The 25,189-nt window shown below is 36.2% G+C and overlaps 1 protein-coding gene across 12 annotated transcripts in view; it reads left to right on the top strand.

Moving 5' to 3' along the window:
• Positions 1-25,189, top strand: part of TSGA10 (testis specific 10) — a 151,988-nt gene that overhangs the window by 87,089 nt on the left and 39,710 nt on the right. For 11 of the 12 annotated variants that reach the window (XM_008008145.3, XM_038004191.2, XM_008008140.3 and 8 more), the window contains one exon: positions 22,508-22,717. The exons of the other annotated variant lie outside the window; for it this stretch is intronic. In XM_008008145.3, coding sequence (XP_008006336.2) covers positions 22,508-22,717 — 210 coding nt within the window. The remainder of the gene's footprint in view (positions 1-22,507; positions 22,718-25,189) is intronic. 12 annotated transcript variants of the gene reach the window in all.

The raw sequence follows: 25,189 nt of genomic DNA, 5'->3' as shown, positions 1-25,189 counted from the left end.
TCCCATAATGGCTAGACTAATTTACATTCCCATCAATGGTGTACAAGGGGTTCCTTTTCTCCATATCCTCACCAACATTTATCTTTCATCTTTCTTGTAGTAGCCATTCCAATGGGTGTGAGGTGATTTTCTTTGCATTTCTCTAATAATTAGCAATGTTGCCCTAATGACTACCAATGTCGAGTGTTTTTTCACATACCTGTTGGCCAGTTGTATGACTTCTTTTGAGAAATGTCTATTCAGGCTCTTTGCCCATTTTTAAATTGGGTTATTTGTTTTCTTCCTACTGAGCTCCTTGTACATTTTGAATATTAAGCCCTTATCAGCTGTATGGTTTACAAATTTTTTTCCCATTTTGTAGATTTTCTCTTCACATTTTTCTTTGTTGTGCAGAAGCTTTTTACTTTGATCCAACCCCATTTCTCTATTTTCTCTTTTGAAGCCTATGCTTTTGGAGTTATATCCAAAACAATCACTATGCTGGTCAATGTCAAGAGCATTTCCTCTCCATTTTCTTCTAGCAGTTTTACCATTTCAGGTCTTACATTTAAGTCTTTAGTCCATTATGAGTTGATTTTGTATATGGTGAAATAAGGGTCCAATCTCATTCTTCTCCACAGGCAGTGTTCCCAGTATCATTTGCAGAGATCGTCCTTTCTCCACTGTGTGTTCTTGGCACCTTTGTCAAAGGTCAATTGACTGTAAATGAATGGATTTATTTCTCGGCTCTCTATTCTGTTCCATTGGTCTCTATGTCTGCTTTTTATGGCATTACCATTCTGTTTTGATTACTATTGTTTTGTGGTATATTTTGAAATCAGGTAGTGTGATGCCACCAACTTTGTTCTTTTTGCTCAAGCTTGCTTTGTCTAAAGGTTGTATTGTGGTTCCATATGAATTTTAGGGTTTTTTTTCTATTTCTGTGAAAATGCTCTTGGAATTTTGATAGGGATTACATTGAATCTGTAGATTGCTTTGGGTAGTATGAACATTAACAATATCAGTTCTTCTGATCTGTAAACGTGGAATATCTTTCCATTTATTTGTGTCTTCTTCAATTTCTTTTATCAATGTTTTATAGTTTTCAGTGAACAGATATCATCTTTTTTCTTACGCTATTATAAATGGGATTGTTTTATTGATTTTATTGATTTCAGTGCTGCCAGTGTGTAGAAACATTACTGATCTTTGTATGTTGTTGATTTTGTATCCTAAAATTTAGTGAATTTATTAGTTCTAACCTTTTTTTGTTGGAGCTTTTCACCACTGAGTATGATGTTAACTGTGGGCTTATCATATATATTCTTTGTGTTGAGGTACATACCTTCTGTACCTGGTTTCTTTAGAGTTTTTTATGTTTATTATGAAAGGATGTTGAAGTTTGTTGAATACATTTTCTACATATATTGAGATTATCGTTTGATTTTTATCCTTCATTCTGTTAATGTGGCCTTTCATATGGATTGATGTGTATATGTTGAACCATCCTTGCATCTCATGGATAAATCCTACTTGATTATAGTGTATGATCCTTTTAACATGTTATCCAATTTTGTTTGCTAGTATTGTTTTTTGCCAATTTTTGTATTTGTATTTAGCAAGAATATTGACATGTAGTTTCCTTGTAGAAAATGTGTAGAAAACATTGTCTTGCTCTGGTATCATGATAATGCTGACCTCTAAAAATGAATTTGGAAGTCTTCCCCTCTTTTCAATTTTTTGGAAGAATTTGAGGATTGGTGGTAATTCTTTAAATGCTTAGTAGAATTCACCCATGAAGCCATCTGGTCTTGAGCTTTTTTTTTTTGATGTGAGATTAAAAAAAAAAAAAAATCTTAACTATCAGGAATACACTATTTATTTTTTTAATCTTTGAGACAAGGTCTGGTTCTGTCCCCCAGGCTGGAGTGGTGTGGCACCATCGAGGCTCACTGCAATCTCCGTCTCTCAGGCATAAACCATTCCTCTACCTCAGCCTCCCAAGCAGCTGGGACTACAAGTGCACGCCACTATGCTCAGCTAATTTTTGTATTTTTGGTAGAGATGGGCATTTTGCCCAGGCTGGTCTTGAACTCCTGAGCTCAAGCGATCCACCTGCCTTAGCCTCCCAAAGTGCTGGGATTAGAGGCATGAGCCACTGCACCCGGCCAGATTTATTTTTATTACTGATTTAATCTCCTTACTTGCTTTGGTCTCTTTAGACTTAAAAAATATTTTTTTCATGATTCAGTCTTTGTACTTTGTATATTTCTAGAAATTGTCCATTTCTTCTACGTTATCCAATTTGTTGGCATATAATTGTTCATAGTAGTCGCTTATGATCCTTTGTATTTCTTGTGTCTCTTCTTTCATTTATAAATGTATTTATTTGAGACTTCATTTTTTCTCAGTGTGGCTAAAGTTTTCTCAGTTTTGTTTATGTTTTCAGAAATCAACTCTTAGTTTCATTGATATTTTCTGTTTTTTCATTGATATTTCTATTTCTTTATTATTATAATTTCTGCTCTAATCTTTATATTTTTATTTCTTCTTCCTTTTACTTGCTTTAGATTTTGTTTGCCTTTCTTTTTTAGTGTCTTCAGAAGTTAGGTTGTTGAGTTGAGATTTTTTTTCTTTTTAAAGATACTGTATTAATTTTCTTCTAAGCACTGCTTTAGTGTCATCTCATAAGTTTAGATATGTTGTGTGTTCATTTTAAGTCATCTCAAAGTATTTTCCAATTTTCCTTTTGATTTCTTCTTTGTCCTGTTGGTTATTTTGGACTATATTTTTTATTTCCACATATTTGTGAGTTTTCCCTTTATTTTCTGTTATTCATTTCTAATTTAATCTCATTATTGTGGTTGGAAAACATACTTTATATTTTTACAGTTTTAAAAAAATTCTTGATTTTGTTGTATTGTCCAGTGTCGTGTCTATTCTAGAGAATGTTTCATGTGCACTTGAAAAAAATGTGTATTCTACTTTGTTTGATCAAGTGATCTATAGATATCTGCTAGGCCTGATTGGTTTATAATGTTGTTTAAATCTTCTGTTTACCTGTTATCTTTTGCCTTATTGTGGTAACATTGTTGTAAGTGAGGTATTGAAGTCGGAATATTAGCATTGAATGTTATCATTTTCCCTTCATTTCTGTCAGTTTTTGGTTCATTTACTTAGTGTTTTGTTACTGAGTTCATATACACATATATTCTTATGCATTTCTGATGGATTGACCCTTTACCACAGTAAAATGTCCTTCTTTATCTCTAGTAACATCTTTTAAAAGTCTGTTTTCTCTGATATTATCATAACCACTTCAGCTTTCTTATGTTGCTCTTTGCATGATATATTTTTTATCCTTTTAGTTTCAATCTATTTTACTTTGAAATTAAAGTGTGCCCCTTATAGACAGCATATAGTTGAACCTTGTTTATTTACTTAGTTTTTCACTTTCTGTGATTAAATTGCTTTATCAGTTTATATTTAGTATTATTATTGATATACAGTCGTGTATCTCTTAACGATGAAAATTTATTCTGAGAAATGTGCCATTAAGCAATTTTTGTGTGTGAACATCATAGAGTGTATTTCTGGAAACCCAGATGGTATAATCTCCTAACACCTAGGCTATATGGAATAGCCTATTGTGCCTAGGCTATAAACCTATACAGCATGTTACTGTACTGAATACGTAGGCAATAGTAATATAATGATAAGTATTTGTGTATATAAACATATCTAAACATAGAAAAGGCACAGGGAAAATATGATATTATAATCTTATGGGCCCACCATTATTTGTGCTGGTCCATCATTGACCAAAACATTATTATGTGTCACATGAGTGTAGTTGGATTTATATCTGACATTTTACTTTTTTCTATATGACTTATACCTTTTTGTTTCTCTATTCCTCCTTTCCTGTTTCCTCTTGTGTTAAGTGTATGTTATCTAATAAAACATTCAAAAAATTTTTGTGATTTTTCATCCCTGCATTTTGTGAATTATTGGTGTTTGCTACATGCATCTTACTTACCAGAATCTACTTCAGGTTTATACTAACTTAATTCTGATGATATATGCAACTATTACTCTTACATAGTTCTATTCCTTTTTCCTCCATTTTGTTCTATTACTGTTATACATATTGCAGGTTGAGGATCCCTTATCTAGAATGCTTGGGACCAGAAATATTTCAGATTTTCGATTTTTTTCTGATTATGGAATATTTGAATTTTACTTACTAGTTGGACTTTTCAAAATACATATGAAAATCTGAAGTCTGAAATGCTTTAATGAGCATTTCCTTTGAATGTCATGTCAGTGCTCAAGAAGTTTTAGATTTTAGAGTGTTGGATTTTCATATTAGGATGCTCAACCTTCAAAATATACCTTCTGTATACTACGAAACAATGCGTTGTTGCTATTATAGCTTTATATAATTGTGGTCTTTAAAAAGCTGAGAGGAAAAATGAGGGCCATTATATATTTATAGATTTTTGTTGTGTTTGCTTTCCCTCGCCCTCCCATTTCTGGGTGTCTTCGTTGTTACTTTGGCTTTGAATTAGTCTCTTTTCATTTCCTTAGTTCAATAAAGCTTTGCTTTCACCCACATTCTTTGTGTATTTATCGGTAAATATATTGTATTTTATATGTTACAGGACCAATAGTACAATTATATTTGTGTCATCTTATGTAATATTGTATAATTGATTTTAAAATCAGTTCAGATGGAAAAGAGATGCATTTATACTGTCTTTTATAATTACATAATTACTTTTATTGTTGCTCTTTGCTTTTTGTGTGTGTGTTTGAATTACCATCTGTGATCAGTTATTTTCAGTTTGAAGAACTTCCTTTAGTGGTTCTTATATGGTGGGTCTGCTAACAAGGCATGCTCTCACTTTTTGTTTCTCTAGGAATGTATTTTTCTTTTTTTAAAATTATACTTTAAGTTCTGGGGTACAGGTGCAGAATGTGCAACTTTATTACATAGGTGTACACGTGCCATGGTGGTTTGCTGCACCCATCAACCTGTCACCTGCATTACGTATTTCTCCTAATGCTATCCCTCCCCTAGCCCCCCAACCCCTGACAGGCCCCAGTGTGTGATGTTCCCCTCCCCGTGTGCAGGTGTTCTCATTGTTCAACTCCCACTTATGAGTGAGAACACATGATGTTTGGTTTTCTGTTCTTGTGTTAGTTTGCTGAGAATGATGGTTTCCAGCTTCATCTATGTCCCTGCAAAGAACATGAACTCATCCTTTTTTATGGCTGCATAGTATTCCATAGTGTATATGTGCCACATTTTCTTAATCCAGTCTATCATTGATGGACATTTGGGTTGGTTTCAAGTCTTTGCTATTGTGAATAGTGCTGCAATAAACATATGTGCACATGTGTCTTTATAGTAGATGATCTATAATCCTTTGGGTATATAACCAGTAATGGGATTGCTGGGTCAAATGGTATTTCTAGTTCTAGATCCTTGAGGAATCACCAGACTGTCTTCCACAATGGTTAAACTAATTTACACTCCCACCAGCAGCATAAAAGTGTTCCTATTTCTCCACATCCTCTCCAGCATCTGTTGTCTTCTGACTTTCTAATGATCGCCATTCCAACTAGTGTGAGAGGGTATCTCATCGTGGTTTTGATTTGCATTTCTCTAATGACCAGTGATGATGAGCTTTTTTTCGTATTTTTGTTGGCTGCATAAATGTCTTCTTTTGAGAAGTGTCTGTTCAATCCTTTGCCCAATTTTTGATGGGATTGTCTGTTTTCTTCTTGTAAATTTGTTTAAGTTCTTTGTAGATTCTGGATATTAGCCCTTTGTCAGATGGATAGATTGCAAAAATTTTCTCCTATTCTTCAGGTTGCCTGTTTACTCTGATGGTAGTTTCTTTTGCTGTGCAGAAGCTCTTTAGTTTAATTAGATCCCATTTGTCAATGTTGGCTTTTGTTGCCATTGCTTTTGGTGTTTTAGTCATGAAGTTTTTGCCCATGCCTATTTCCTGAATGGTACTGCCTAGGTTTTCTTCTAGGATTTTTATGGTTTTAGGTCTTACATTTAAATCTTTAATCTATCTTGAGTTAATTTTTGTATGAGGTGTAAGGAAGGGGTCCAGTTTCAGTTTTCTGCATATGGCTGGCCAGTTTTCCCAACACCGTTTATTGAATAGGGAATCCTTTCCCCACTGCTTGTTTTTGTCAGGTTTGTCAAAGATCAGATAGTTGTAGGTGTGTGGCTTTATTTCTGAGACCTCTGTTCTGTTCCAGTGGTGTATATATAGCTGTTTTGGTACCAGTACCATGCTGTTTTGGTTATACCTTTTTGTATACTTACTGTAGCCTTGTAGTATAGTTTGAAGTCAGGCAGTATGGTGCCTCCAGGTTTGTTCTTTTTGCTTAGGATTCTCTTGGCTATATGGGCTCTGTTTTGGTTCCATATGAAGTTTAAAGTAGTTTTTGCCAATTCTGTGAAGAAAGTCATTGGTAGCTTGACAGGGATAGCATTGAATCTGTAAATTCCTTTAGGCAGTATGGTCATATTCACGATATTGGTTCTTCCTATCCATGAGCATGGAATGTTTTTCCATTTGTTTTCTCTTCATTGAGCAGTGGTTTGTAGTTCTCCTTGAAGAGGTCCTTCACATCCATTGTAAGTTGGATTCCTATGTATTTTATTCTTTTAGTAGCAATTGTGAATGGGAGTTCACTCATGATTTGGCTCTGTTTGTCTGTTATTGGCATGTAGGCATGCTTGTGATTTTTGCACTTTGATTTTGTATCCTGAGACTTTGCTGAAGTTGCTTATCAGCTTAAGAAGATTTTGAGCTGAGACAGTGGGGTTTTCTAAATATACAATCATGTCATCTGCAAACAGAGACAATTTGACTTCCTCTCTTCCTATTTGAATACTCTTTATTTCTTTCTCTTGCCTGATTGCCCTGGCCAGAACTTCCAACACTATGTTAAATAGGAGTGGTGAGAGAGGGCATCCTTGTCTTGTGCTGGTTTTCAAAGGGAATGCTTCCAGCTTTTGCCCATTCAGTATGATATTGGCTGTGGGTTCGTCGGAAATAGCTCTTATTATTTGGAGATACGTTCCATCGATACCTAGTTTATTGAGATTTTTTAGCATGAATGGCTGTTGAATTTTGTCAAAGGCCTTTTCTGCATCTATTGAGATAATCATGTGATTTTTGTCATTGGTTCTTTTTATGTGATGGATTACGTTTATTGATTTGTGTATGTTGAACCAGCCTTGCATTCCAGGTATGAAGCTGACTTGATCGTGGTGGATAAGCTTTTTGATGTGCTGCTGGATTTGGTTTGCCAGTATTTTATTGAGGATTTTCACATCGATGTTCAGCAGGGATATTGGTCTGAAATTTGTTGTTGTTGTGTCTCTGCTAGATTTTGGTATCAGGATGATGCTGGCTTCATAAAATGAGTTAGGGAAGAGTCCTTCTTTTTCTATTGTTTGGGATAGATTCAGAAGGAATGGTACCAGCTGCTCCTTGTACCTCTGGTAGATTTTGGCTCTGAATCTGACTGGTCCTGGCCTTTTTTTTTTTTTTGGTTGGTAGGCTGTTAATTACTGCCTCAATTTCAGAACTTGTTATTGGTCTATTCAGAGATTTGACTTCTTCCTGGTTTAGACTTGGGAGGGTGTATGTGTTCAGGAATTTATCCATTTCTTCTAGATTTTCTAGTTTATTTGCATAGAGGTGTTTATAGTATTCTCTGATGGTAGTTTGTATTTCTGTGGGATCAGTGGTGATATCCCCTTTTCATTTTTTACTGTGTCTATTTGACTCTTCTCTCTTTTCTTCTTTATTAGTCTTGCTAGTGTTCTATCAATTTTGTTGATCTTTTGAAAAACCCAGCTCCTGGATTCATTGATTTTTTTGAAGGGTTTTTTGTGTCTCTATCTCCTTCAGTTCTGCTCTGATCTTAGTTATTTATTGTCTTCTGCTAGCTTTTGAATTTGTTTGCTCTTGCTTCTCTAGTTCTTTTAATTGTGATGTTACGGTGTCGATTTTAGATCTTTCCTGCCTTCTCTTTTGGGAATTTAGTGCAATAAATTTCTCTCTACACATTGATTTAAATATGTTGCAGAGATTCTGTTACATTGTGTCTTTGTTCTCATTGGTTTCAAGGAACATCTTTATTTGTGCCTTCATTTTGTTGTGTACCCAGTAGTCATTCAGGAGCAGATTGTTCAATTTCCATGTATTTGTGGGGTTTTGGGTGAGTTTCTTAATCTTGAGTTCTAATTTGATTGCACTGTGATCTGAGAAACTGTTTATTATGATTTCCGTTATTTTGCATTTGCTGAGGAATGTTTTACTTCCACTTATATGGTCAATTTTAGAATAAGTGTGATGAGGTGCTGAGAAGAATGTATATTCTGTTGATTTGGGGTGGAGAGTTCTGTGGTCCGCTTGGTTCACTTGATCCAGAGCGAGTTCAAGTCCTGAATATCCTTGTTAATTTTCTGTCTCATTGATCTGTCTAATATTGACAGGGGGGTGTTAAAATCTCCCACTATTGTGTGGAAGTCTAAGTCTCTTGTAGGTCTCTAAGAACTTGTTTTATGAATCTGGGTGCTCCCATATTGGGTTCATATATATTTAGGATAGTTAGCTTTTCTTGTTGCATTGATCTCTTTACCTTTATTTAATGCCCTTCTTTGTCTCTTTTGATGTTTGTTGGTTTAAAGTCTGTTTTATCAGAGATTAAAATTGCAACTCTTTTTTTTTTTTTTTTTTTTTTTTTTGCTTTCCATTTGCTTGGTAAGTATTCCTCTATCCCTTTATTTTGAGCCTATGTGTGTCTTCGGACATGAGATGGGTCTCCTGAATACAGCACACCAGTGGATCTTGACTATCCAATTTGCCAGTCTGTGTCTTTTAATTGGGGCCTTTAGCGCAGTTACATTTAAGGTTAATATTGTTATGTGTGAATTTGATCCTGTCATTATGATGCTAGCTTGTTATTTTGCCCATTAGTTGATGAAGTTTCTTCATAGTGTTGACGGTCTTTACAATTTGGTATGTTTCTGCAGTGGCTGGTACCAGTTTTTCCTTTCCAAGCTTAGTGCTTTTTTCAGAGCTCTTGTAAGACAGGCCTGGTGGTGACAGAATGTCCCAGCATTTGCTTGTCTGTAAAGGATTTTATTTCTACTTTGATTATGAAGCTTAGTTTGGCTGGATATGAAATTCTGGGTTGAAAATTCTTTTCTTTAAGAATGTTGAATATTGGCCCCCACTGTCTTCTGGCTCATAGCGCTTCTGCAGAGATTTTCCTTTCATTCTGAAAGGTAGTTCTCCTGGGTGGAGGCTTCTGGATTGACAAGAATTCTTGGTATTTTGGGTTGTTTTGTTTTTTGAGCTCTTTGAATATGTTAGATCACTGCTTTCTGGATTCCATTGTTTCCACTTAGATGTCAGCTGTTAATATTATTGGAGTTACTGTGCAATTGACAAGCCATTTTTTCCCTTGCTTCTTTCAAGATATTTTCCTTGCTTTCAGCATTTTTATAATGATGTGTCTGATTGTAGATCTCTCAGCCTTTATCCTACTTGTTTATTTAGCATGCTAAATGTGAAGATGAAAATTTTCCTTGAATTTGTGAAGTTCCCAGCCATTATTTTTTCAATTATTTCTTCTGCTCCTTTCTCTCCCTATATCTTCTCCTTCTAGTATTATCATTATATGTAGGTTAGTGTGCTTAATAGTGTTCTACATTTTTCTGAGGTTTGTTCATTTTTCTTCATCCTGCTTTTGTTCTTCATCAAATTGCATAATCTCCATCAATCTTTTTCAAATGCATTAATTGTTTCCTCTGCCAATTCAGAATCCACTCCTGAGACCCTCTGGGAAACTTTTTCATTTCAATTATTGTAATTTCAAGTTTCAGACATTCCGTTTTGTTCTTTTAAAGAAATGATTTCTGTATCTTTTTTGATAATCTTTATTTGATGAGACATTGTCATTATATCTTCCTTTACTTCATTAACCATGTGTCATTAGGAACTTGAACATATTTTTAATGCTTACTTTGAAGTTTTGCTTGTTAAATATGACATCTGGTTGCTTGAAAATGTGTTCCTCTCAATCTTACAAAATAAAGAATGTGACCAGGCATGGTGGCTCATGTCTGTAATCCCAGCACTTTGGGAGGCCGAGGCGGGCAAATCACCTCAGTTGGGGAGTTTGAGACCAGCCTGGCCAACATGGTGAAACCCTGTATCTACTAAAAAAAATTAGCCAGGCATAGTGGTGCACACTTGTAATCCCAGCTACTCGAGAGGCTGAGGCAGGAGAATCACTTGAACCTGGGAAGTGGAGGTTGCAGTGAGCTGAGATTGTGCCACTATGCTCCAGCCACTGCATACCAGCCTGGGCAACAGAGTGAGACTCCGTCTCAAAAAAAAAAAAAAAGGTCACAAAACAATGCAGACAGTACCTCTTTTGGGTAAATATGCACTTTTGCACATATACACATGTATGTATAGTCAGTCTAGCACAGACAGAAGTTTGGAAGGCTATGCCCCAAATGTTGTAAGAGATCTGCTCCTGTTCCATTCCTAGGCTTGATGGTAGAGACAGTTACTGCAGCACCCGTCCTCAAGCCACATAACACAGTGGCCGAAGAGCAGCCTGACTGAGGTGAGGGAAATCTCAAGTCTGGTCAGAGCCCCAGACAGCTGACTGGCCTTCTCCGTGCTACCTGCTGGGCCCTCCTTGCTGAATAGGTTGGCCGTGTCCCGTCTACAGGGCTTTCTTCCCTACTGAGGGGCCCCTTTAGGATGCCCCAGGGCCCACAGTCATTTCTGTTCTCGAATGTGGTGCCACATAAGACCCACGTCCCAGCACACCTCAACTCAAAGACCTGTCTTGGCTCACAAAGGCTGTGAAGAGAACAAGATAACATTGGCCAAGCCTCAAAAAGTGAGTGACTCAAACCTTCAAAATGCTCATGTTTGTCTATAAAAATGTCATCTTCAACCAGAGAGGTTGCAGTGAGCTGAGATGGCAACACTGCACTCCAGACTGGGCAACAGAATGAGACCCTGTCTCCAAAAAAAAAGGACAATTTTCTATTCATGTCCGTAGCCCACTTTTTGATGGGATTGTTTCTTTCTTTCTTGCTGATTTGTCTGAGTTCCTTGTACATTCTGGATTATTATTCCTTTATTGGATACATCATTTGCAAAGATTTTCTCCCACTCTGTGGGCTGATTATTTTTTTTCCTGTGCAGAAGTTTTTTAGTTTAATTAAGTCCTATCTATTTATCTTTGTTTTTGTTGCATTTGCTTTTGGGTTCTTGGTAATGAAGGGTTTGCCTAAGCTAGTGTCTAGAAGGGTTTTTCCGATGTTGTCTTCTAGAATTTTTATGGTTTTAAGTCTTAGATTTAAGTCTTTGATCATTTTGAGTTGATTTTTGTATAAGGTGAGAGATGAGGATCCAGTTTCATTCTTCTGCATATAGCTTGCTAATTATCTCAGCACCATTTGTTGAATAAGGTGTTCTTTCCCCACTTTATGTTTTTGTTTGCTTTGTTGAAGATCAGTTGGCTGTAAGTATTTGGCTTTATTTATGGGTTCTCTATTCTGTTCCATTGGCCTATGTGCCTATTTTTAAACTAGTACCAGGCTATTTGGTAACATAGCCTTGTAGTGTAGTTTGAAGTTGGGTAATGTGATGCCTCCTGATTTGTTCTTTTTGCTTAGTCTTACTTTGGGTATTGTTAGAAATGCTTGTTCCCTGGTGCTGCAAAGAAATAGCACTTGAACATAAATTTAATTCTCTCAGCAAGGCCATTTTTGCTTTCTGTAGAAAGGGTGCCCATTGTAGATGGGACAATGGTGAGAGCACACTTGAACAAAGGAAAAGCAGACATATTTATCCCTTACGCATTTGGGCCATCTTTACTGCAGTGTCCTGCATCCATTGGCTGGAGCTGGACCTCACAGTCTTAAACTGATACCTGATTTGCTAATAACCTAAAACTTTCCTAAATAGGTAAGTGCAAGGGAGAACAAAGAAGAAGAGGAAGTTGCTTATGAAAGGTTTAAGGAAGCAATAACAAGCAATAACATTTCCAGATAAGGAAGGGGCATAAGCTATGAACTAAGACTTGCCTGGGTCTGTCCAGACATGCCTGAGTAAGCCAAAGCAACTAACTGGGCTAAAGTGTAAGAACTAATAGTTGATAGGAGGCTTTAGAGTAAGGAGCTATTATTCCTGGTGTCTATTATTTTATTTTTAAACCAAGACGAGCTTTGAAGAGGAACTTTTCTACGTTCTACAGTATGCTGGCTCTTTTTCAGTCCCATACGAATTTTAAGATTTTTAGAATTGTATTTTCTAGTTCTATGAATAATGATGATGGCATTTTGATGGGAATTGCCTTGAATTTATATATTGTTTTTGGCAGTATGGTCATTTTTACAATATTGATTCTACCCATCCATGAGCATGGGATGTATTTCCATTTGTTTCTGTTGTAAATGATTTCTTTCAGCAGTGTTTTGTAGTTTTCCTTGTAGAGATCTTTCACCTCCTTGGTTAGGTATATTCCTACGTTTTTTGTTTGTTTGTTTTGTTTTGTTGCTATTGTAAAAGGAGTTGAGTTCTTGATTTGATTCTCAACTTGGTTGCTGTTGGTATATAGCAGTGATGATTTATGTACATAGATTTTGTATACTGAATTCATTTATCAGATCTAGGAGCTTTTTGGATGAATCTTTAGAGTTTTCTAGGTATATGATCATATAATTGGCAACCAGCGACAATTGACTTCCTCTTTACCAATTTGGATGCCTTTTATTTCTTTCTCTTGTCCCATTGCTCTGGCTAAGACTTCCAGTACTGTGTTGAATAGAAGTAGTGAAAGTGGGCATCCTTGTCTTGTTCCAGTTCTTAGGGGGAATGCTTTCAACTTTTCCCCATTTAGTAATATTGTTTGTGGGTTTGTCATAGATGGCTTTTATTACATTAGGGTATGTCCCTTCTATGCTGATTTTGCTGAGGGTTTTAATCATAAAGGGATACTGGAGTTTGTCAAATGCTTTGTCTGCATCTATTGAGATGATCGTGTGATTTTTGTTTTTAATTCTGTTTATGTGGTATATCATATTTATTGACTTATGTATGTTAAACCATCCCCGCATCCCTGATATGAAACCCACTTGATCATGGTGTGTTATCTTTTTGTTATGCTGTTGGATTCGGCTAGCTAGTATTTTATCGAGGATTTTTGCAGCTATGTTCATCAGGGATATTGGTCTGTCGTTTTCTTTTTTTGTTATGTCCTTTCCTGGTTTTGGTGTTAGTGTGATATTGGCTTCATAGAATGATTTAGGGAGCTTTCTCTCTTTCTCTGCCTTGTGGAATAGTTTCAGTGGGATTGGTACCAATTCTTTGAATGTCTGATAGAACTCAGCTGTGAATTCATCTGGTCCTGGACTTTTCTTTATTGACAGTTTTATTATCATTATTATTATTACCATTTGAATCTTGCTGCTTGTAATCTAGAAGGGTTGTATATTTCCAAGAATTTATCAATTTCCTCTAGGTTTTCTAGTTTGTGTGTGTAACAATGTTAATAGTAGCCTTGAATGATCTTTTGTATTTCTGTAGTATTGGTTGTAATATCTCCCATTTCATTTCTAACTAGGCTTATTTGGATCTTCTCTCTTCTTGGTTAATCTTACTAATAGTCTATCAGCTTTGTTTATCTTCTCAACCAGCTTTTTGTTTCATTTATCTTTTGTAGTGGTGGTGGTGGTGGTGGTGTTGTTGTTTCCATTTCATTTAGTTCTGCTCTGATCTTTATTATTTCTTTTCTTCTGCTGGGTTTGAGTTTGATTTGTTCTTGTTTCTCCAGTTCCTTGAGGTGTGACCTTAGATTGTCTGTGCACTTTCAGACTTTTTGATGTAGGCATTTAATGGTATGAACTTTCCTCTTAGTACCACTTTTGCTATATCCCAGAGGTTTTGATAAGTTGTGTCACTATTATTGTTCAGCTCAAATAATTTTTTAATTTCCATCTTGATTTCATTGTTGACCCAGAGATCATTCAAGAGCAGATTATTTAATGTCCATGTATTTTTATAGTTTTGAGGGTTCCTATTGGAGGTAATTTCCAGTTTTATTCCACTGTGGTTTGAGAAGATACTTGATATAAATTCGATTTTTAAAAATTTATTGAGATTTGTTTTATGGCCTATCATATGGTCTATTTTGGAGAACGTTCCTTGTGCTGATGAATAGAATGTGTACCCTGCAATTGTTCGGTAGAATGTTCTGTAAATATCTGTGAAGTCCATTTCTTCTAGGTTATAGTTTAAGTCCATTGTTTCTTTTTAAACTTTCTGTCTTAATGACCTATTGAAGTCCCCCACTATTATTGTGTTGCCGTCTATCTCATTTTTTAGGGCTAGTAGTAATTGCTTATAAATTTGGGAGCTCCAGTTTTAGATGCATAAATATTTCGAATTGTGAGATTTTCCTGTTAGACTCTTCCTTTCATCATTATATAATGTCCCTCTTTGTCTTTTTTAACTGTTGTTGCTTTAAAGTTTGTTTTGTCTGATATAAGAAAAACTACTGCTGCTTGCTTTTGGTTTTCATTTGTGTGGAATGTGTTTTTCCACCCCTTTACTTTAAGTTTGAGTCCTTATGTGTTAGGCGAGTCTCTTGAAGACATCAGATACTTATTTGGTGAATTCTTATCAATTCTGCCATTCTGTATCTTTTAGGTAGAACATTTAGACCATTTACATTCAGTGTTAGTATTGAGATATGAGGTACTAGTCTATTCATTATGCTACTTGTTGCCCAAATACTTTATTTTTCTTTAATTGTGTTATTGTTTTATAGGCCTTGTGAGATTTATACTTTAAGGAGATTCTATTTTGGTGTGTTTCAAAGTTTTGTCTCAAGATTTAGAACTCCTGTCGACAGTTCTTATAGTGCTGACTTGGTAGTAGCAAATTCTCTCAGCATTTGTCTGAAAAAAAACTTTTTTTTTTTTTTTTTTTTTTTTTTTCATTTTTGAAGCTTAGTTTCACTGAAGACAAAATTCTTGGCTGATAATTGTTTTGTTTAAGGAGGTAAAAGATAGGACCCCAATGCCTTCTAGCTTGTATGGTTTCTGCTAAGAAATCTGCTGTTAATCTGATAGGTTTTTCTTTATAGGTTACTTGAAGCTTTTGCCTCACAGATCTTAAGATTCCTTCCTTTGTGTTGATTTTATTATTTATTTATTTTTGAGATGGAGTTTTGTTTTTGTTGCCCAGGGGGAGTGCAATGGCACTATCTCAGCTCACTGCAACCTCCGCCTCCTGAATTCACATGATTCTCCTGCCTCAGCCTCCAGAGTAGCTGGGATTACAGGCACCTGCCACCACGCCCAGCTAATTTTTTTATTTTTAGTAGAGAAAGGGTTTCACCATGTTGGCCAGGCTGGTCTCGAACTCCTGACCTTAGGTGATCCACCTGCCCCAGGCTCCCAAAGTACTGGGATTACAGATGTGAGCCACCGCACCTGGCTTGTGTTGACTTTAGATAACCTGATAACTATGTGCCTAGGTAATGATCTTTTTGCAATGAATTTCCAGGTATTCTTTGGACTTCTTGTATTTGGATGTTTAGATCTCTAGCAAGGACTGGAAGTTTTCTTCAATTATTCCCTTTAATAAGTTTTCCAAACTTTTAGATTTCTCTTCTTTCTCAGGAACACCAATTATTCTTAGGTTTAGTGATTTAACATAATCTTAAACTTATTGGAGGGTTTGTTATTATTACTGTTATTTTTCAAGACAGAGTTTCACTTTTGTTGCCCAGGCTGGAGTGCAATAGCACAATGGCTCACTGCAACCTCTGCCTTCTGGGTTCAAGCAATTCTCCTGCCTCAGCTTCCCAATGTTATTATTTTTTTAAATTCTTTTTTCCTTCTCTTTGTTGCAGTGGGTTAATTCAAAAGTCTGGTATTCATGCTCTCAATTTCTTTCTTCTACTTGTTCTAGTCTATTGTTGAAACGTTGCAGTGTTTTTTGCCTTTTTCTAAGTTTGACTTTTCATTTGCAGAAGTTGTGATTGTTTTTTATTCATGCTATCTATTTCTCTGGAAATTTTATCATCCATATCCTATATTTCTTAAAATTTCTTTAAGTTGGTTTTCACCTTTTTCTGGTGCCTTCTTGAGTAGCTTAATAATTTACCTCCTGAATGCATTTTCTGGCAATTCAGAAAATGCCATTAAGAAATTTGTCATTCAGTATTTCTGGCAATTCAGTTCCCAATAAGTTCCTCATTTTCCATCTGAGACTTCCTCAGCCTTGGACTTCACTGCTTATATCACTATAAGCATTTTGGTCAAAACAATTTAACAAGTCTCTAGGGAGTTCCAAACTTTCCCTCATCTTCCTGTCTTCTTCTGAGTCCTCTACACTCCTCCAACTTCTGCCAGTTACCCAATTACAAAGCTGCTGCCACATTTTCAGGTATTTTTATAGCAATGCCCTACTCAGTACCAGTTTTCTGTATTAGTTCTCACATTCTTATTAAAAAAATACCTGAGACTGGGTAATTTATAAAGAAAAGAGCTCTAATTGGCTAATGGTTCCGCACGCTCTACAGGAAACACAGTGGCTTCTGCTATTCTTCTGGGGTGGCCTCGGGAAACTTCTACCCATAGCAGAAGCCAGAATGGGAGCAGGCACATCACATGACCAGAGCAGGAGGAAGAGATAGGGCAGGGAAGGTGTTACACACTTTTAAACAACCAGATCTTATGAGAACTCACTCACCATCATGAGAACAGCACCAAGGGAATGGTGATAAACCATTCATGAAGGATTCAGTCACTTCCCATGATGCCCCACCTCCAACATTGAGGATTATAACGGCACATGAGATTTAAGTGGGAACACAGATCCAAATCATATGAATTATCTAGGACTTCTAGAAATATGTCGAATAGAACTGTTGAAAGAAGACATTCTTGCCTTGTTCCCAATCTTAGAGGAAAAACGTCTAGTTTCTTACCATTGTCTAACGTTAGCTGTAGGTTTTTTGTAGATTTTCTTTATCATATTGAGAATTCTCCTCTATTCCTACTTTGTTGACAGTTTTTGTCATGAATGTTGAATTTTGTCAAATGCTTTTTCTATATCTATGGATGTGAGTATATGATTTTGTTAACCTGTTGATGTGATGGATTACATCAACTGATTTTTGAATGTTGAATCAGCTTTGAATATCTGAAATAAATTGTACTTGGTCATGGTGTGTAAGTCTTTTTACGCTTTATTGTATTTAATTTCCTAATATCTTGTTGAAGATTTTTGCATGTATTTTTCTGAGAGATATTAGTCTATAATTTGTATTTCTTGTAGTGTCTTTCTCTGGTTTTGGTATTAGGGTAAATCATTTGTACTATTTTCAAGAAATTGGTCCATTTGATCTAAGTTATCAAATTTGTGGGCATAGAGTTATTAATAATATTCCTTTATTATTATTTTTATGTCCATATAGTCAGTAGTAATGGCTTCTCTTTTATTTCAATATTGGTAATCTTTTCTTGATTAGCCTGCCCATGTGTGCATCAGTTTTATTGATCTTTTAAAGGAACCAACTTTTGATTTCTTTGATTTACTCTATTAATTTCCTGTTTTCAGTTTCATGGATTTCTGCTTTATTTTTCTTTTCTTCTGTGTATGTAGTTTGGATGTTTGTTCTCTCCAAATTTCATGTTGAAGCGTGATCTCTAAATGTTGGAGATGGGGTCTAGTGGGAGGTGTTTGGATCGTGGAAGCAGATCTCAAGAATGGCTTGATGATCTTCCCAGGGTAATGGGTTGACATGGGATCTGGTTATTAAAAGGTATCTGGGGCCGGACTTGTGGCTTACGCCTGTAATCCCAGCAGTTTGGGAGGCCTAGGCCTAGGAGGATGGATCACTTGAGCCCAGGAGTTCAAGACCAGCCAGGCCAGCATAGCAAAACCCCATCTCTACTAAAAATACAAAAATGCGCAGGGCATGATGACACACACCTGTAATCCCAGTTACTTAGGAGACTGAAGCATGAGAATTGCTTGAACCTGGGAGGCAGAGGTTGTAGTTGGCAGAGTACCACTGCATTCCAGCCTGGGCAATGGAGTGAGACTTTGTCTCAAAAAAAAAAAAAAAAAAAAAAAAAAGGTACCTGAGACCTCTTTTCTCTCTCCCTTGCTCACTGTTTTGGTATGTGACACACCTCCTCCCCATTTACCTTCCACCATCAATAAAAGCTTCCCAAGGCCTTCCCCAGGAGCAGAGCTGGCACAATGCTTCTTGTACAGCTGGTAAAACCATGAACGAAATAAACCTCTTTTTTTAAATAAATTACACAGTTTCAGGTGTTCTTTTACAGCAATGCAAAACACACTAATACGTCTGCTTTTTTTTTTTTTTTTTTGATTTAATATGTTCTTTTTTTCCCTAGTTTCTTAAGGTAGAAGCTTAGGTTATTTTTTGTTTGTTTGTTTGTTTGTTTGGAGACAGAGTTTCGCTCTTGTTGCCCAGGCTGGAGTGCAATGGCAGGATCTCGGCTCACTGCAACCTCCACCTCCCAGGTTCAAGTGATCCTTCTGCTTCAGTCTCCTGAGTAGCTGGGATTACAGGTGCCTGCCACCACGCCCAGCTAATTTTTTATATTTTTAGTGGAGACGGGGTTTCACTATGTTGACCAGGCTGGTCTCATAGTGACCTCAGGCGATCCACCTGCCTCAGCCACCCAAAGTGCTGGGATTACAGGCGTGAGCCACCACTCCCAGCCAGGTTATTGATTTTAGATATTCCTGATATGTGCACTCAGTGCTACGAATTTCTTGTAAGTACTGCTTTAACTACATGCCAGAAATTTTGGTAAATTATATTTTAATGTTTATGTCATTCAAAAATATTCTAAATTTTTTTTGTGATTTCTTCTTTCACCTATGTGTTATTTAGAAGTGTGTTGTTAAATTTCTAAATATTTTGGGACCTTCCAACTATCCTTCTGTTAACGTATTTCTAGTTCAACTCCATTGTGGTCTGAGAGTGTACTTTGTATGATTTTTGCCCTTTTAAGTGTGTTCAGATGTGTTTTAATAGGGCATATGTAGTCTATCTTAGTGAATATTGCATGTGAGCTTGTAAAGAATGTGTAATGTGTACCATGTGTACCGATCTTTGACAAACCTGACAAAAACAAGAAATGGGGAAAGGACTCCCTATTTAATAAATGGTGCTGGGAAAACTGGCTAGCCATATGTTGAAAGCTGAAACTGGATCCTTTCCTTACACCTTATACAAAAATTAATTCAAGATGGATTAAAGACTTAAATATTAGACCTAAAACCGTGAAAACCCTAGAAGAAAACCTAGGCAATACCATTCAGGACATAGGCATGGGCAAGGACTTCATGTGTAAAACAACAAAAGCAATGGCAACAAAAGCCAAAATTGACAAATGGGATCTAATTAAACTAAAGAGCTTCTGCACAGCAAAAGAAACTACCATCAGAGTGAATAGGCAACCTACAGAATGGGAAAAAATTTTTGCAATCTACTCATCTGATAAAGAGCTAATATCCATAATTTACAAAGAACTCAAACAAATTTACAAGAAAAAAAACAAACAACCCCATCAAAAAGTGGGCAAAGAACAGAACAGACACTTCTCAAAAGAAGACATTTATGCGGCCAACAGACACGTGAAAAAAAGCTCATCATCGCTGGCCATCCGAGAAATGCAAATCAAAACCACAATGAGATATCATCTCACACCAGTTAGAATGGCGATCATTAAAAAGTCAGGAAATAACAGGTGCTGGAGAGGATGTGGAGAAATGGAAACACTTTTACACTGTTGGTGGTACTGTAAACTAGTTCAATCATTGTGGAAGACTGTGTGGCGATTCCTCAAGGATCTAGAACTAGAAATACCATTTGACCCAGCCATCCCATTACTGGGTATATACCCAAAGGATTATAAATCATGCTGCTATAAAGACACATGTACACGTATGTTTCTTACGGCACTATTCACAATAGCAAAGACTTGGAACCAACCCAAATGTCCATCAATGATAGACTGGATTAAGAAAATGTGGCACATATACACCATGGAATACTATACGGCCATAAAAAAGGATGAGTTCATGTCCTTTGTAGGGACATGGATGCAACTGGAAACCATCATTCTAAGAAAACTATTGCAAGGACAAAAAACCAGACACTGCATGTTCTCACTCATAGGTGGGAACTGAACAATGAGAACACTTGGACACAGAAAGGGGCACATCACACACCAGGGCTTGTCATGGCAGGGGGAGCAGGGAGTGATAGCATTAAGAGATATACCTAATGTAAATGACGAGTTAATGGGTGCAGCACACCAACATGGCACATGTATGCATATGTAACAAACCTGCTCATTTTGCATGTGTACCCTGGAACTTAAAGTATAATTAAAAAAAAAAAAAGACAGTACTTTGGGAGGCCGAGACGGGCGGATCACGAGGTCAGGAGATCGAGACCATCCTGGCTAACACGGTGAAACCCCGTCTCTACTAAAAAATACAAAAAACCAGCCGGGCGAGGTGGCGGGCGCCTGTAGTCGCAGCTACTCCGGAGGCTGAGGCAGGAGAATAGCGTGAACCCGGGAGGCGGAGCTTGCAGTGAGCTGAGATCCGGCCACTGCACTCCAGCCTGGGCGACAGAGCGAGACTCCGTCTCAAAAAAAAAAAAAAAAAAAAAAAAGACAATAATGTGTATTCTGCTGTTTTTGGATACAGTACTCTATAAATATTTAGAACCAATTGATTGATAATGGCACTCAGCTGAATTGTATCCTTGCTGACTTTCTGCCTGCTTGGTCTGTCAATTACTGATACATGGGTGTTGCATTCTCCAATAATAATCTATAATAGTAATCTAGAATAGTATCTTTCCTTGCCATCCTATCAATTTTTTTGCCTCACATATGTTGGCATGTTGTTAGGAACATACACGTTAAGGTTTGTTATGTCTTCTTTGAAAATAAACTTTCCGCAATCATTATGTCATGCCCTCTCTTTATTACTGATAATTTTCCTTTCTCTGAAATTTGCTTTGTCTGAAATTAATGTAGCTACCCTAACTTTCCTTTTATTAGCGTTAACATTTAAATATTAATATTAATTTTTTGTAGATAAATAAGTAGATCTTGTTTTCTTATCCACTTTGACCATTTGTCTTAATTGGGGTATATAGATTAGTCATAGTTAAAGTAATTATAGTTGGATTAATATTTCCCATATTTATAAGTATACTTATTGCACCGTTCATTTGTTTGTTTAGTCTTCAGCTGCTCTTCTGCCTTTTTTGGTTTTAATTGAGCATGTTATATGATTCCATTTTGTTTTTTCTCTTAGGGTATTAACTATATTTTCTTTTCATGTATTTATATAGTTATTTGTATCATTATTAATATACGACTCCTCTAGTAGTCTGGATGTTTCATTAGAGCAGATACCACTTACCATTGAATATGTACAGTGACTGGAACAGAGTGTATATTCAGTAAATATGTGATGAATGAGTGGGTGGATGGAAGGATGGATAAAAAGTTGGCTTGAAGAATAAGAGTGAGTGAGTGAGGAAGGGAAGAGACAGAGAAAAAGTAGGAGTGAATTATGGCCAAATAACTTATAATGGGAGCAAATTATAGTGCTTTACACTTGTGAAATCACTTGTAAAAACACATAAATGTATTTGCCTCTCAGTTCTCCTTGTCTTCACATTATTGCAAACAAATACTTCTCTGTAGGTGGCAGTGCACTTACATAAGACATTTTTCTAAAAGAAAAGGGTGGGGGTGGAATTATCTTGAACATTCAAAAGCATTTATGTAACTTGAATCTCATAGTTTTAAAAACATGCTCTTATTTCCTATAATGTGGATATATACTTCACTTATACTTGCCCTTAGTCTTTTTCCCTCAAAGGTATTAAAGAGTTATCAGTTTTCATTTTATGACATCATGATTGAAATCAACGTGCCAGTCAAGAATTCAAAAACAGGTGTTGTCAATAAGACAGTGGCTAGCATTTTTGTTTTTAACAACAACATTAGCATTTGTAGTATAAAATAATTGAAACTGGCTAATATAGGTAGAACCGTTGGTCAAATGATATATCTCAACTAGCTCTGGGGCTGGAGACTTTGCAGTGGGAAAAGTTTCTTTTTCCTAAGTACATTAAAAAGAATGACCAGTTGACCACCCTGCTCATGAATTTTATGTAAAAAAAATTAAAACCTGAATTTATATTAGAGTGTTTTGTACATATTGTTACCACCTATATTGTCTAAAACTTCATACAAGCTAAATGCACTATTCTTAGATTTGCCCCACTTTGTTTTTCCATGTTGTAGTTTTCTTCCAGTTTAATATGTATGTATACATACATATATATATATATAATTTTATTCTTACAGCACTTAAATGCAGAAAGGTCTTACAAGTCCCAGATTTCTACCTTACATAAGTCTGTTGTAAAAATGGAAGAGGAGCTTCAGAAGGTTCAGTTTGAAAAAGTGTCCGCTCTTGCAGATTTGTCTTCTACTAGGGAACTCTGTATTAAACTTGACTCAGGCAAAGAACTTCTTAATCGACAGCTGGTTGCTAAAGATCAAGAAATAGAAATGGTATGTAATATATTTTTTAAATCTTCTTTAAAATGGCTGTTACTGTAAAGTTAGTTTAATTTTGGAAAAATAAGTTCTTTTTTATGTAATATTACATCAAGCCATGTCTTTGAACTTAGATTTTATTTTTAAAATCCAAGAGGTTAGTTTATGACAGCTGTATTCCAAACAGCTTAAGACTGTAACAAACACTCGTCCTTTGAGCGTGTGATTTGCATTTACTTTTAGCCGGCAGAATCATAAAACACACTGACATAGCAATCAGCAAAGAACCACAAGGTTGAGGTTTATTTAGCTAAATTTTAACTTTAATGATATTATTTTAAGCTAAATTTATTTATTAATTGGCCGGGTTCTTTTAACTGTAACTCAGTTGATTGTATCTACTTTGTGCCTGACATTGTACTTGCCACTGGGAGTATAATTTTCAAAAGATAAAGGTTCCTGTCCTCAGGGACTTCCCACTGACATACAAATAATTTGTAATGAATGATATATTAATAAGAGACATTAAAAGCTTTATAGAGGAAATTTCTGTTCAGCCCAGGAATGTCAGGGAGGAGTACACAAGGAGATACTGAGGAGCTCTAAAGGAATGAGGCATCCCGTTCAAAAGGAAAAACAACACAGGCAAGGGTATGGAGTGAATAATAAGTACTTTGTAATGGCTAGTGAAGCTTGCACGGGAGGAAGTGACTGGGGAGATAGAGCCCGAATTTTAAAGTATGTGTAGAAGATGCATAGTGTATTTGAAATACTGCAAAATTTTGGTCATATTTAAATTTCTGTTGTTGCCAAACCCTGTTGAACCTTTATTTATTTATTTTTTTATTTTTGAGATGGAGTATCACTCTGTCGCCAGGCTGGAGTGCAGTGGCACGATCTCAGCTCACTACAACCTCCAGCTCCCTGGTTCAAGTGATTCTCCTGCCTCAGTCTCCCAAGTAGCTAGGCTTACAGGCATCTGCCACCACGCCCAGCTAATTTTTGTATTTTTAGTAGTGATGGGGTTTCACCATTTTGGCCAAGATGGTAGGTCTCAATCTCCTGACCTCGTGATCCTCCCACCTCGGCCTCCCAAAGTGCTAGGATTACAGGTGTGAGCCACCACGCCCAGCCAAACCTTTTATTTTGTTAGTCTGCAGTTGGATAATATATTAGAGAATCATGTATCTAGTTTGTTTCTGTAAAAGCCACTGTTAATGTTTTAATGAAGTGGTATATGCTGGAATTCTCACTCTTCAAATTATCTTTTATTGAAATAAGAACATTTTAATGATGAAAGTAACTCAAGAATAGGTACTCACTATAAAAATTCAAACAGGCTGTGCATGGTGACTCACGCCTGTAATCCCAGCACTTTGGGAGGCCAAAGCAGGTGGATCACCTGAGCTTAGGAGTTTGAGACTGGCCTGACCAACATGGAGAAACCCTGCCTCTACTGAAAATGCAAAAATTAGCCGGGCGTGGTGGCGCATGCCTGTAGTCCCAGCTACTCGGGAGGCTGAGGCAGGAGAATTGCTTGAACCCAGGAGGCAGAGGTTACGTGAGCCAAGAATCGCACCATTGTACTCCAGCCTGGGCAACAAGAGTGAAACTCCATCTAAAAAAAAAGAAAGAAAATTTTCAAATAATACGTCCTTTACACTTTTTTCCTGATGTTTTTAAATTGGAAAAGTCTTAGCTGTTACTCTAACTGACACAAAATGAAGTAGAAATATCAGAACATGTCACACGAAAGCTTATTAAAAAATATGACCAAGTAGGGTATATTCTAGTAATCTTCTTAAAGTTTTGAAATCATTGCCCTTAGCAAAACTATATATAAATCTTGATAATGATTTACATTAATTAAAAAAATTTAAAGATATTTACTCCAAGTTTTGTAGCTTACTTCCTATTCCCAAAGTACTTTAAGTTACCCTGACATTAATCTTTTTTCTTTTATTTTGCTTTGGAATTTAATTATTTACGTCTGCATCTTTATCTCCTCAAAGCAACAATCTCAACCATCCTATTTATTTTTGTATTCTTTTTAGCTGTAATATGTATATAGGAGGTACTCAGATAGTTTTCTTCTAGATTAAACTTTTGATTTTGGGATATAATGGTAGATTTGCATGCAATCATAAGAAATAGTATAGAGAAATCCTGTGTACCCCTTACCTGGTTTTGCCCAGTGGTAATATCTTGAAAAATTGTATATATTGCAATACTCTATTAGATATTTGACATTGATTTAGGGTGATGCAGAGCATTTCCATCACAGGAACCATTGTGATGCCCTTTTGTAGCCCTGTCTACTTCTCTCCTATCCCCAAACCCTCCTTAATTCCTGGCAATCATTAATCTGTCTTCCATTTCTATAATTTTGTCATTTCATGAATATTACATAAATGGAATAATACAATATGTAACCTTTTGGGATTGGCTTTTTTCACTCAGCATAATTCTCCAGAGATTCATCCAGGT

Source organism: Chlorocebus sabaeus, chromosome 14 (genome assembly GCF_047675955.1).
Source record: "Chlorocebus sabaeus isolate Y175 chromosome 14, mChlSab1.0.hap1, whole genome shotgun sequence".
In the NCBI taxonomy this organism is placed as follows: domain Eukaryota; kingdom Metazoa; phylum Chordata; class Mammalia; order Primates; family Cercopithecidae; genus Chlorocebus; species Chlorocebus sabaeus.
The sequence above is the reverse complement of the archived record's forward strand: the minus strand, read 5'-3'. Positions and strand labels throughout refer to the sequence as shown.